General features: G+C 36.0%; 1 protein-coding gene across 4 annotated transcripts in view; it reads left to right on the top strand.

The window, feature by feature from the left end:
* The window catches only part of CCDC171 (coiled-coil domain containing 171), a 153,328-nt gene that overhangs the window by 39,948 nt on the left and 99,098 nt on the right, over positions 1–14,282 (top strand). For all 4 annotated transcript variants that reach the window (XM_049795856.1, XM_049795855.1, XM_049795854.1 and 1 more), the window contains 3 exons: positions 303–441; positions 8,803–8,905; positions 13,900–14,003. In XM_049795856.1, coding sequence (XP_049651813.1) covers positions 303–441; positions 8,803–8,905; positions 13,900–14,003 — 346 coding nt within the window. The remainder of the gene's footprint in view (positions 1–302; positions 442–8,802; positions 8,906–13,899; positions 14,004–14,282) is intronic.

Here is a 14,282-nt window from a genome sequence, read left to right as displayed (position 1 = left end):
ATGATGAATTTTGTTTACTATATGTAATTTGGAGTCCATATCCAAATGACCAAATGAATTTAAGACTGGAAGCCTAACACAAGCATTGGTAACTGAAAAGAACATAGCCACTTCTTGAAAAGCCTTTCTTAAAAGGAATATATAACTTTCTTCAGTAAAAAAAACCCCAAAACCCAAAACTTCAGAAGTCATATGATGTGCTAACATGATATGTGCCATATCCATTGATTATCTCTAAAAGTATATAATATACTGGCCAAAAGTATTTTTGATAAAAATGTTCTAATGCTGAAACTTTCCAGATTAGAAAGAGAGTGTTTCTCCACAAACAAGCAAATGAATGAGAAGATTGAAGAAAAGAAAAAGGTAATTAAAGACCTCTCTGAGAGACTAGGGAATAATGAAAAAACCTGCAGAGAATTACAGGAGGAACTTGCAAAGGTAAGACAAAAGGCCTGTGGCACTCGTTTTTTAGGGTTTTTTTAAATGTACTGTGAACACAATCTCCATTTGCTGAGCTGTGGAAGAACTCTGCCATTGTGTTACTCTGATTTTACTTATATTAAGTATTTCTTTTTGTAAAACATGAGTAAATACAGCTAATACACTGGAGAAGCTAATTTGAAAATGTATTTTAAGTTATACACCATATATTTAACTGAAGAGTTATTTGTAGAAAAAAATTGTTTTGTTAAGTGCAGCTATGAGTAAAGAGTAACTTGTGTTTGCATTCCTAGCGAAGAAGGCAATTTGTAGATACAGATTATGATTCCTTGTGGAGAATGTTCTGTCTTTCTACCCAAGCTTTTTTCTTCTCCAAGCTTTGTTAGCTACCGTTGTAGGCTTGTTTCTTTCTATTTCACATAACATTTTGGTTTTAGTGCAAGCATCTGACTGTAAAAATTGCTTGAAAATTGCTTGTTTGAAGGTGACAAAGCAGAGGGATTTTTTTTTCCTGTTTTGGTGTGGATTTGGCATGTTGGATGCATTTTACTGGATTATTTCCTGAAACTTTTCTCCTTTGATATGACCAGTTGGAGCCTTTCCACTGTATCTACCCACCTCAACTTTGAATAACAATTTTGCCATCCTGTTGCATGGCGGCAGGTACAAAGCAAAGATCTTAGGATATCTAGAAAACATTCTCTCCTTCCGTTGTGTAGTAGCATTTGCAGTATTTCTATATTTAGCTAATGTAAACTTTTTTTGATACTGGCTTGCAAATTTCTTTCTCTCCCTTGGAGCTGTGAGTATGGAAGGTAAATATGGTCTGTTCCCTGCTGCTCACAGGCATTGCACTAATCAGTGAGCAGGAGCAGAGACCTGCATCAGAGGATCTTCAGACTTGTTGGTGTCTTCTGTTCAGTTGTTGCAGTTACTCCATACGTTGTCTTAGTGTTATCCACTTCCCAGACAGATTGGTAACTGATAAATTGAAGAAAATAAAATCAAACCCCCTCTTTCTTCTGGGAGAATCACAGCTTCCTCGCATGCATTAATGTATTAAAAGGCATTTGCTGGCCTCATTAACCTGAAATAGTCATCTTATCAGGCACAAAAGGAATACAAAGAGACAAAAGCAACTGTCTCATCTAACTACAGTCAGTAATGATTGCTATTTATTAATATAAAATACAATTCCAAACTGAAAAATTTCTACTAGGAGCCTTGAGCGCTTGCTAACTATCATGGTGATATGAGTTTTCCTTTTTGTTTTGTGTTCCTTAGTAAAATGTATGTTATACCTGAAAAGAATTCAGGACAAAACTCTGTTCATGATCAAGGTTTTTGGTAATGGCAACCGTATTAAAGGGTGTACTTAGAACATTACATTACTGAAAAGTAAAAAGCAGATAGACTGTCCCAGTTAAAAAAACTGTCTTATTCATCGAGCTCGTTGTTTTAATTGTTTTACTGGAATGATTTCAAACCACAAGACTGTCTTGAACAGGTAATAAAAATACTCATTTTCTGAGGAGTTGTATTAGTGGTCCCCTATGGGATTACATTTTTATCACCTTGGATGGCTTTGGTTTTTTTCTGAAGACTTTTGTATTTGTTTGGGAAGCAGGAGTGCCTGTGTGTGTGGTCTTGTTTACTCGGTCTGGACAGCCTTTTGTTATTTTTCTGCCTAAAATGAAAAAGCGGAAGACTCTAGCAGAAACTAAGTATAGATAACAGTTCATGTACTGTTGCTAGGCTTCCCTATACCCATACTAAAATTGTGTGAAAATGTCAGTGTGTTCTCTTCCTTTTATTTCTCCCTCCTGCTTTCTTGATCTATTCATTACTTTCTTGTATTTTATACTATTATTAGGCATCCTGAATATGTCCTTTTCACTCCAGTCTGATAATCTTATATTGGTTTCTCACTGTACTGCAACAATAGGAGTTAATGTTTTTGTTTGTAAAATACTTGGGAAATACAACCAAATCAGTGAAGGCTCTTTGTTTTTAGAGAAGCAGACTTATGCAGGAATTAAATACATTCTTTGGGAACTTTATATGAAAAAGAACTTTTTTTTTTTTTTTTAATGACTCAGTTGAATGTATAGTAAAGTAGTTATGCTGCTTTTAATTTTAAATATCAGCATGTGGCAGAAGTTTGCCAGAAATTTGCATGGATCAAATGTGATAGGATCTGTTGGTATCAAACAAAACTGCTTATGAATGTTCAGCATGAGCAGGGTCCCAAGATTTCCATTATGTTTTTCTGAGGAAATTGGTCTCAAGCTTGTCATTATTTCCAGCTAGGGTTTTTAGAAATTTTTAGCTTGAAGAATAGGAATTTGGAAGAATGGCCATTGTGATTCACAACTTGTTTTAAATTGGAACAGCCCCAGCTGTATTCCTGCCCCATGGAAAGAATAAGAGGTGTCTTTAGTAGTTTTAAAAGTTACTCTGGATATTTACATTTCTGGCACCTAGTAGTGGATGATCTTTAATTCTTAGTACCAGACAAGTGGGAGACGTTGAACCTTTATTTTATGAGAAATGTCTATTGAAATTTGGGGAACTTGCCAGTTCACCAGAATGCATATTTGGAAATTGAAGTCATTAAAAATATTGTGTTTTAGTATAAATTCCTTTAATTTGGAAGAACTGTGTATTCATTTCCTCCCTTTGGTATAGATACTATCAGGAGTAGCATAATTAGAGTATAAGTAGTGTAACAGATTAGACCCAGAGCCTGTCTTTTTCTGTGTGGCATATAAATCTTTTTCTTACAGCCATACATGCAGTCATGTGCTGTATACATCTCAGCTGTCTGTAATAGCCTTGTAGGTTTTCGTAAGCTGAAAGTCAGAACGGAAGGTTTGAGAATCTAGTTCCTGGACATAGGCATTAACCATTGTTTGTTAATGTAAGTGTCATAAGTATTGACTGAACAGACAATGAACAACCTGAAGATTGTGATTCTGTTCTGCAAATTCTATGGAGCAGAATCTGGTATTTAATAGCAAAGATGTAAATCTCATCTAGACGATTTATTGTGAAAGGAGGTTTTTCTTTCAGTTTAAAAAAACTGAGATGCAGTCTTCATTAATTTTGTGCTAATGGTTTTTAAATGTTGCATTACCTTCATTCTTGTTTTGCTTCCCTTAACTCAGGGTTGGAGTGTTTCTACCCAGATGCTACTTCTGTTATTGTCCTAATTTAAGATGACCAATCAGTCTAAAGCATATGCTTAAATGATCTTCTACAGAGAAACCAATTTTGTAATTTATTCTGGAAGTAGAGAGGTCACTCAAACTGTGATATCCCAGTGTTTGAAGACAGGCATCTAAAAAATGCTTTTAAAGTTGCCAGTTCTCAAAAAATTTTCTCTGACTAAAAAACCCCACAACAAACCCTAAAACCCAAAGAGATACTTCGTAACTTTCTATCCACCAAAAGGTTATTACAAATCTCTCTTTAGGAGACTAGAATTGTTCCATATAAAACTTGAGCATTTTTGATCAATTTTATTTCAGGTGATTAAAACTGAGACTTTAAATTTCTTGAGAAATTGTTATTTGATTTACACATGGCTAGACACTGTTTAAAGAACCCTCTGCAGACTTCGGAAAGATCTAGCTAATAGAAGAAAATGAAGAAGCTCTGTTCAGTATTCAATAGTTAGATAACATGAGCAAAAATAAATAGTAGCCTAAGGAGGGATCCTGTCAGTGAGGGTTTTGTTTTGTTTTTTATACTGCAATTTATGCTTGGTTGCTTAAAATTTGTGCCTCTATTCTGCTATACAGAACATCACTCACGTAAAACCCAGTTTTTGTTAACCGTGGAGTAGTCATTTGGAGCCTGTTTCTATAAATGCTTTGATTTGGTTTCCCCAAGGTCATACCTGTAAACATTCTAATGCTTTTACAAACAATTTACCCAAATGGTTTTCAAGGAGTGTCTGAACATGCTGCTTTTTTTTGTGGCTGTGTGGATAGTTCTGGCTTTGGCACTTGCTCTGCCATCACCAGATAGGATTTGTACTACAGACCGAGTGGGTGAAGTAGTCCATGTGCAAGAGAGCCACACAGGAACATCCCTGTAATGCAAATGAAGTAGAGAAAATTCCTCTTGGAATAATGGCACTTCGTTGCAGGACTGGACCTCAGTTCCCTGCATAATACTACTGGGGTTTTGATAAGTTAAGTTTGAAAAAGCCTCAAACTCCTGCCCACATGTTTATTTTTTAAACGTTATTGAACTTAAGATACACATGAACATTTGCAGCATCGGGTCATGTGGGCTATTCTGGAAGAGTGCTTAAGAGTTTGCATTTATTTTATTCAACAGTGGCTTTTGGAAAATGCTGAAAAATCAATGGGACTTCATTTCTGTCCTGGAACAGGTGATGGAATGATACCAAAATTGAATACTGGTGGTTAAGGAAAATATCTTGCAACCAAGGTAGTAGAGAATTGCCTAGATAAATGCAAATACTCTGCTTCTGGAAGATTAGCATAATTCTGACAGTGGGTGGAATAACTTTTATTAGTAGTATGTTTTCTTAATAATTCTGGTTATCTTTACAGATAAGGATACACATTTGGAAAAAATATTTTCTCCTGGTTGGAGCCTACAGTACTTGTAACGAAAAATACTTGGCTTCTATTTAATTTCCTTAAAAGGGTGGTTGTGTTTTAAAACTGATGGTTAACTAAATATGTTGCCAAACACAATTTTCTACCAAAAATTCTTTTGTCCTTAAGGGATGTTTTGTGATAATAGGAGCCTTCTTAAGGATATGAAGCTTGACATGGGGAAGCATTTTCTACGTTACAATTCAGCATACATTCTGAGTTCAGAAAGTATGACTTGTCTCCAATATTGCTTGGTTTCTAGCCTCCTATTCTGAATATTTTGTGAGGGAGGGAATTGTGTTTGGGGAGTATAGGAAATGCTTCTAATATATTTCAAGAATCTTAAATTCTTATGTGCTCATGCAAACTTCACAAGGAGTCTTTACCACTCATCTCAGGGACCTGGGATTCCTGAAGGCAGGTTCTACTGGTAAAGACTGAGGTGAAAAAGGCATTGAAAAGGCCTTTTCTGTGTTCTAGTCAGCAGATCCCCTGCCCCATTCAGCAGCAAGCCCACATTTTGCCTAGTCTTCCTTTTGCTGGTGATATACTTTAGGAAGCCTTTCCTGTTGCCCTTCATGTCCCTTTCCAGATTCAACTTCAGGTGGATTTTGGCTTTCCTAAGCATATCCTTCCATGCTTGGACAGGTTCTCTGTATTTATTCCAGGTCACCTATGCCTGCTTCCACCTCCTTTATGCTTCCTATTAATATATGAATATAGTCAGGAGCTCCTTGTGCACCCATACAGGCCTCCTGCTGCCTTTGATTTTCAAGGTAATTTTCAAATATCACCTCCAAGGTCAAGAATGGTCCATCCTGATGTGCAGGAAGTCAAGCAAAGTCAGCAGAAGGCTTACCTTACAAGTGTTTAACCTGTTTCTAGTAACGTGATCTGGAAAGCAAGCTCTCTTTAAGTAAAGGCTTTAGCACTTTGTCATCTGATTTCCCCTTTGAAGTAATCTAGGGAACACTCACACCAGTACCTTTCCAGTAGTTCTACAAGAATGGCGTCCTCTAACACAAATATGATGATGAATGGAGTTGCTGAGAGGGAAATAATCTCATCTCCTGGAATAGTTGGATCTGGCAGAAGATACCTTTCAGCAGCTGCAATTGATTATGTTTGACTTCTACACTTCTGGACTCCATTTTCCTTTCAAAGTAAAGAGTTATGTATACTTGCTGTGTTTGTTCAGACTGAAGAAAAGAAAACTAAGGGAGTTACTGCTACTGCCATCAACTGTCAAATGGGTGCTTATGGAGAAGACAGAGCTACACTCTTCTTAGAACTGTGCAGTAAAAATATGAGAGAAAGCAGAAGTTTGAGAAGGGGAAATTATAATTACCTGTAAGGGCAAAAAAACCCTTCACAGTGAGGATTGTGAGACTTGGAGCAAGTTGCCTGAAGGGGTTGTTGAAACCCCATCCTTAGGGATACTCAAAACTTGACTGGACAAGGCTCTGAGCAACCTAACCTGACTTCTAGCGTGGCCCTGCTTTGAATGGGGAGTGGGACCAGATGACCTCCAGGTTAAATTATTCCATGTTTTTATGACTTGACACGTTCTTACTAGATAACTGTCAGTGAGACTAGAAACTAGATCTTTATGTTTGGACTTTTAAACTGTATCTGGATTTCTAGCACTGCAGTTTACAGTATCTTTCTTCAACTTCTGAATTTCTGATAATAGGTACAGTCACTGAAAATGGGAATTAGAAAGGAAAGATACTAAATACTTTGCAGCTGATGTGTAGAGAAATGGGCTAGTCTAAGGAATTCCCTTTTGATCTTTATTGCTGTTGAAAAAGAGACTGAAATTGGCTTAGGGAGTGTAGATGCAGTTAGCAAATAAAGCACAGAGAAATGGTGAAGGCTGAATAGACTGGAATATACTGACTAAATTGTGGTAAATTAACTAAACCAAATGAAAAAATTGGATGAGGAGACTGAAAAAAATTCTCACATTTGACTTTTCCATGGTAAAAGGTTTTTCTGAGAAGATTTAGTCTGACCTTCTCTGTGCTGGAGTGGTTTACGTAAAAAGAGTACTTATTTTATTGTGGTACTGATCATATTGTTATATTTTCTTATTTCTAACATGTGAGGTCTTTGAGATGATATCAGTACATGAGAGTAAATTATTTTAATGTGTTTGCATCCCATAAAATATTTTTACTGGAGCTCAGCAATTACAAGTTCTATTTATATAGATAATTTTATGGAGTAAGAATTAAAATTTAGTTACTGTTGAATATATAGAAGAGGTTTGGAAATTCTTTATGAAGTGTAGTACAAACTCTCACACAAGGAATGTTGTGTAAATGCTACAGGGGACCTAACACTGAAATACACATATGAATAATATATTCATTGATATACAGTACATATAATTAAAATTGAAAGAGTAAAGCAAATTTATAAAATATTTAAACTGAATAATGAAGAACACTGCTGAGAATTAAATGCATTTCTTGGTTTTTTAGCCTGACAGTTATATGCTACCAGTAGTAGCAGTTTTCCTTGGGAGGAAATTTCCCACACTTGAGAAATTGACTGGATCCTTACACATGCAATGAAGCATAACTAAAGCAATAGTTTGTAGATATGATAGAAAACAGTAGGATTTTTCTCAATACAAAAAGGGTAACTTACCATCACCAAGTAGAAAAGGAAGTTACTCAAATAGGTGTTAGAATTTAGAATAAAAATAAATTGAGTAATTAAAGGTAATGAGACATCTTTGAGCATAATATTTATCATAAGAAAATCGTGAAGTCCTTTAAACCTAGTTTCCTCTTGCTTTGGGTGGGGAGGGGTTGTTTGAGTGGGTGTTTTTTTTCTGTTTGTTTTCTAAACTGCTGAGATGTATTACTTTTTGTTAGTCAGCTGCTAAAATCGTACATTTCTTTGAGAAGTCACAACTATATATGTCCAAGAGGACTTTGGTTTTGTCTGGAAGTACAGATGCATATTTTTGAAAACTGCAGGTTTTAATATCAGATATAAATTGAAGGAATGATTTGATATATTCTTTCTATTGTGGTGATTAAAAAATCTGTGGTAAATACCTTTCTGCCCTCAGAATAAAGCCACTGTCTTGATTTGAACAACAGTCTGCACTTAGTGAACAGCTTTCTTTAAGAGAAGTCAGTTATAGGAGCTGAAGGACTCTGCTGCTTTATATTCCATACATAAGGAGGAGTTTTTGATGTTGAAGAAATCACTATCAAGCATGGAAGATACTAACAACTAAAGTAGGCAGGTTTGCAGTGAGAATAGGTGTGGGATTTGACTGAATGCCAAATCATGAATTTCTAGCCTGTCTGCCAGTAGTTTGGTGTCTTTCTGGATGCCCTTGCAGGGTATAACAATAGATTTCGTTGCTTGCATAGTTGGTCAGCAGTTAATTAATGTTCAGTAAGATATTTTTGAAGCAGAAGAAGATCAAGACTAGGTTTTAGTGCAACCATTTTTTCTTTTTCTTTTGACTACCTGAAGCCTTTAGTTCTATTTTAAGTGTGTTTCAGGGTTCTGTGTTACTTATTTGCGATGTCTTGCTAGGTCTCTTGGCTCAAGAAAAGGAGTAATAAGAAATATAGCAGGAATTTTAAATTTAAGGAGGAACAAAAATACCATTGTCATCTGTATTTCTTTTGTTTACTATTTTAAAGGGTTTCTTTTTTTCCTCTCTTGTCTTGTCTGTATCTCCTGTCAAATAAAGGCCAAGAAACACCAGGTCTTTCTAACAGAGACGTATGAAAACAACATGAGAGAGCTGGAGTTACTCTTGGACAGCTTTGCTATGTCAGGCCAGCGGACAGCAGGTTAGTTGAAGGTATAAAATGACAGATGCATCTGTCAATGTTCCAAAGTCACTACATTGTGGGAATTCTGCAGATGCCTCTTGCATTCCCTCTTCTCAACATGCTTTGATTTGATGACATGATAAGAGCAGTTCTCACAGCAGTCAAATGGCCTTGCTAGCTGAGAAAGGGTGACGGAATGTGGACCTACTGTTGTCAGCCCAGAGCTTGATTTACAAATGCTGGTGTGTATATGATCGGTCAGAAAAGGGCTCACTTGCTGTGCTCTAAATCCAACTGAGAAAAAAGTCCTTACAGTATACCTGCAAAGGGAACAGATGTTTTGCCTGAACTGAGCCAAATTCTGAGGCAACCTTCAGCAACTTAAAGGTCATATATGCAAAAAGGTTGTGTAGGACACATGATATAACACAATACTTTTTACTGTTGATTGTGTACTAGTACTATATTGCTCTATTCATTTGATCTGGTACAGAATAAATATTTCTTTGTTTTCATTAATTATAAGTCAGTGGTTGTCACTCTGTTACCTGGTTTTTATGTACAATTATTGTATCAATCTCAACAAAATGCTGCCTGCTTAAACATTTGAAATAGTGGCTAACATAAACAAGCTGAACTTTAACATCAAAGCTAGTAATTTTTTTAAAGGTGAAAATAGTACACTTTTAAAAATCTTCAATTAAAACTGTTTATAAAAGTTTTCTCTATGTGGTTCCTGTTAGAAAATCACAGACTAGAAACAAAATGCTTCCAACTTACAGTACAAGTAAACTGGAAGAAAACAGGTAAAATGTTGCTTAAAGAGCAAATGGGTTTATTTTATATAAATTGTGATGATACATTTCTGCACGTTTTAACAGCGCTAGACATTAATGGGTTGTATAACACCTTTAAATGAAGATGCATTTTTTTGTATCTTCACAAAAAGATTTTTTTTTTTAAGGCCTGTTACTGTTAAAATTGAATAAAGGACCTTCTTGAGATTTCTGTTGTCCTTAAAAGCCTAGCCTTGAACCTGTGATGCATTGATTTCCTCGCATGGGCTGTATGATTTTTTTATTTGGGAACTGGTATCAGTTTTATTCTGTAATTATAAATGCAATTACTGTGGGTAATACCTGTACGATTACTGTAGATATGTCAGACTGAAAAGCTCTTCAAAACTGTATGTTTTCCCCGATCTTGCAAAGTTCCACATGCCCAGAGGGGCTTCAGGAATTCTAGGGGGAGCTGGATGCTGCTGCCGAACTGCACTTTCCAAAGCAGTAATTGTCTTTTGGGTAGGGTTTCTGTTCTCCCTAGTGGTAAACCTTGGCAGAAAACAGCTTTGACCTGTTTCTATAATATCAGGGATTCAGTAAAAGTATCTTCAGTATTAATTTGCTTTGTTTAAGGTAAACTTTGAAAGATCTTATTTAAAGAGATCTTTTTTTTTTTTAAGCTTCAGCATCTCTGCAGAGGCTCAGTTGAGGCAGAAGGTGAAATTAGCTCTGCTATAGATTGAGCCTTTACAGCTAATATTAAAATGGACATTGACTAAGACATTTGTTCTACGTATTTACTACACTTCTAAGTGTGAAACTTAAATTTTTAATGCTGTTGCCTTACTGTTGTACTTAGGAATTTATTACATAACAGTATTTCTTTCAATTTTCAAAAAGATGTTTTATGTAATCATATTTGAAATTCAAATGCCTAGGTGCCAATAAAAGTAAAAATCTTAAATAAATCTTTGTAGTCTAATTAGCAGATGAGGGGCTACATGAGCCACAGCTGGCTGGGCAGTCTTTCTTTCTTGTTTGTGTTTTTAACTTTCAATGCAAGTGGTTGAGAGATCTACTTTAAAATCTGTCAATATTAAAGGTCCAGCCCCTTCATTTAAGTGCTTATTGGGCTGTGATTATTGGGCTATACAAGAAAAAGAACACTTTATATTTTTAAAGATTAAAAACCTGAAGTATTTTAAAAAGTTATTTTTTTCTTTATACATTCCAAATTAACAAGCATAAATACATGTCTTCTCCTTTTTAAGTGACCTTTATAAATTTCCACACCATTGTTATTCTGATTGGGCATTTTGCATGATCTCAGTTTGTCCTGTTCAGTTTATCATATTTTGCAGTTATTCAGCAAACTCAGGGAAGTTTGTCTTCATTTCAGGAAAAAAAAAATTGTGGTTCTAGCAATCTGAAAAAAAAGTGAACGGCATATGAAGTGCTAAGAGTGTTAGCTGCTTTGAGTTAGTGTTACTGTTTAATGCAGGCCACCAGTAGTGTTTTGTTCAAAAATCTAAAACACAGCACCATATGAGCTGCTATGAAGAAAATTAACTCTATCCTAGCCAAGCCCAGTACCGTTAGTAGAAAGTCTGAAGCAGCAGGTTTAAGCGTTTACTCACTTGTATACCTCCCGTCAGACTCCTATTGAGCCTGGCTTTTTCCCAGAATCCTTCCCTCAAACTCTTAGGTGATACTGGGCAAATGTATCAAATACTGGGGTTTGTTTTCCTCATTGCTGAAGTAGGGCCTCTCCAGCAAGAGAGTGCCATTTGGATTAGGTTGCATGTCTCCTGCATAGTAGTATGAAGACAGACAATATTTGGCCAGTATTAAAGCCATAGGCTTGTTTTCAGCTAGTGCAGGAAGGCAGAATCTGGTATTTCTGTTGGCAGACTGGGCTGCCTAGAAAATAGGGTTGCAGCAAAGGCAAGGAATGACAGCCTGGGAAGTTTACTAGCAAAAGTCTGGTTTTGGCAAACATGATGTAAATTAAGATAGTTCAGAGGCATGTTTCAGTGACAGCATTGCAGTTTGGGACTTTAAAAATTAAGATATATTACTTAGACAGCTTGTTGAAAATTGTGGGATGGAAGACAACCTCTAGATTGACTGAATAGGTATTATTTTAAGCTGAATAAGAATTGTTAGTTACAGCTTCTCTAGAGCTGGAAGTATGGAAGAATAGTACTTTCTTTTTTCTGTGCAACAAGATCACTGCAAAATGTTCCTACAATGAGTAGTAGTGAGAAGTCACTCTTACTTTTTTTACTTTTACTCAATTACAATTGAGAAGACAGGACTGGAGCCTTGTGCATCCTTACATATAGCTGTGGTTAAGTGATAGAAATGATAGTAAGGTGTTACTATTCTCTTTCTTAAATATGGAATCTAAACTTCTCACAAAAGGTCAGATTTTATGAATTCTTCTTAGGTTGATTCTAAGTGTCACCTTGCTATTTGGGACATCTCTAGGACTCAGAGTTTTGGTTAAGGGCACTGGAGTCTCATTAAGATTTTGCTTTTCCCTGATTCTGTAGACCTTTAGAAACTGTGGTAAATAGGTGTCCACCGGAGTGGCTGATAGGACAGACCAGAAGTCTCTCACTGGGACGTGCATTCTTTTTAAATTTACTTGTGTGCTGTAGAGCAGATCTCGCTCCTGTTACTGAAAGCAATCTTGCAAACCTGCATTGGTTTGACTAGGTGTGACTTTGGCAGTAACAGTTAGCTGGCAAGTCAAAGTGAAAAGTTAGTGTCCAATCTGAATAGTACTCTATGCTTTCTGGTATTATCAAAGGGTTGGGAGAGAAGAGGCTAATTGAAAAAAAATGCTGAACAGCTTTCTGACTTGTGCATATGTGTAAGTTTTCCACTGACTACCATTGTTGCATTATGTATAGTCTACAGGACAAATCTATCATTTTTGTATAATGCTTTGAGTAGAATATCATGCTTACAGTGCTAACCATATGATTCTTAAAAAAAAAAACCAAACAACCTGCAAGTCTGTTAGTGCGCCTCCTCTAGCTGACAAAGTTTTATGGAGAGCCAAAGAAAAGGCTTAGAGTTTAGTATCTGACTTGACTTTATGAGCCACCCTAGGTAAATTGCTTAGTGACACTCATATTTCAGAGGTGATAAACACCTGTATCATCATTTAGTTCTGCTGGGAGTTCTGATTGTTTGGCCTCTGGAGTTCAAATGCCACTGATTTTTTAATTTCTTTTGCAAAATAAGGGTGCTATTAGCATTGGTAAAGTTAGTTTTGCTTATAGAACATGTTAAGACTCATGAAAACGATGAACTATAATTTGTTACAAAACAAGTTTATAAATGCTGCATACTAATATAAATAATACTGAGCAGAAGAATCTGTCAATAACCTGGTATTTTGCTGTAACACCAGAATAAAATTAATAGTTTGTTCTTGGAAATTTAATATCAGCTGATGTCTTGTGACCTCTTGATCAATACGGTGGTGTTTTGCTTTCTTAGCACATTGTACTATGGGCTTTGGAATGCTCAAGCTTGTTCATGTGTCCCTAATTAAGGCAACCAGATCAGAAGTCTCAGTCTAAAGGTTTAATAAATAAGTGTAGTGTGTACATAATGGATATATCAGCTTTAAGATTTATAATTGAAACATTATGTAGAAGTCTGCAGACAGATAATAAATTTTTTTTATTATTTCCTTTGGAATGAAATTCAAGATCATTTAAAAGGTTTTTAAGGTCTCTCCAAGCATAACATAGTCATGTGATCTTTGGCTTGGTAAAGCTTTGAGTAAATGAAGTACTGCATTATAATATGCATGCTTAGTCACAACAGCAAAATAATGTCAGGAAAAGTGTAACATACTTAACTTTCAGGCAACATGTTTTTCGAAGTGTGTTATTGTGTGGTTTTAAAGTTGGCTGGTCTGACCACAGTAGAAATTATATGTGAGACTGCATACCAAATACATTAGGTAGAAATGTAATCCAGAATTTACAGTTCTGTATCTTGTATTAAAGCTTTTATACAAATGTCTTTCAGCTGCATTTGCTGTGAAAGTATGCCTATTCAGCTGCATCTCTTGTGGCAAACAAGGCTGCTGTTCAGTGTTATGTATTGTCACTGAAGCCCTAACTAATTTTAATACCTCTCATCCAGAGTGAGTAGTTTTCTCTCTGTGGCTTTAAGGCTTAATTTTCATTCTGTATTTTTCTTCAGGCGCTTGTGAGGACAAAGATAAACCTCCGAGCCTCTCTGTCCTTGAGACTTTGAGGTGTACCTTGACAGCTTACCAGAACAAGCTGGAAGATATGTCTAATGAGGTAACACTTGCACTGTTTGGCTCTATACGTATCGCCTTCGGCCTGCAGCAGTACATACGCTTTGCTTGTAAAAAAGGTCAGAAGAGGGGGAGTGTTGAGTTGACAGCTTCACATATACCCAAAGAAATAATCTCTGTCACTACTATTTCTTTAAGCTTGCCCTACAGTGAAGTTTCACTTACATTTGGGGGCACAGGGAGAAGAGTTTTTTTCTTTTTTTCTTTTTAGTTTGATTTGGTTTTGCTTTCTTATTAAACCTGTTGGGGTTATTATTTTCAG

This window comes from Accipiter gentilis, chromosome Z, assembly GCF_929443795.1.
Source record: "Accipiter gentilis chromosome Z, bAccGen1.1, whole genome shotgun sequence".
NCBI lineage: Eukaryota > Metazoa > Chordata > Aves > Accipitriformes > Accipitridae > Astur > Astur gentilis.
The sequence above is the reverse complement of the archived record's forward strand: the minus strand, read 5'-3'. Positions and strand labels throughout refer to the sequence as shown.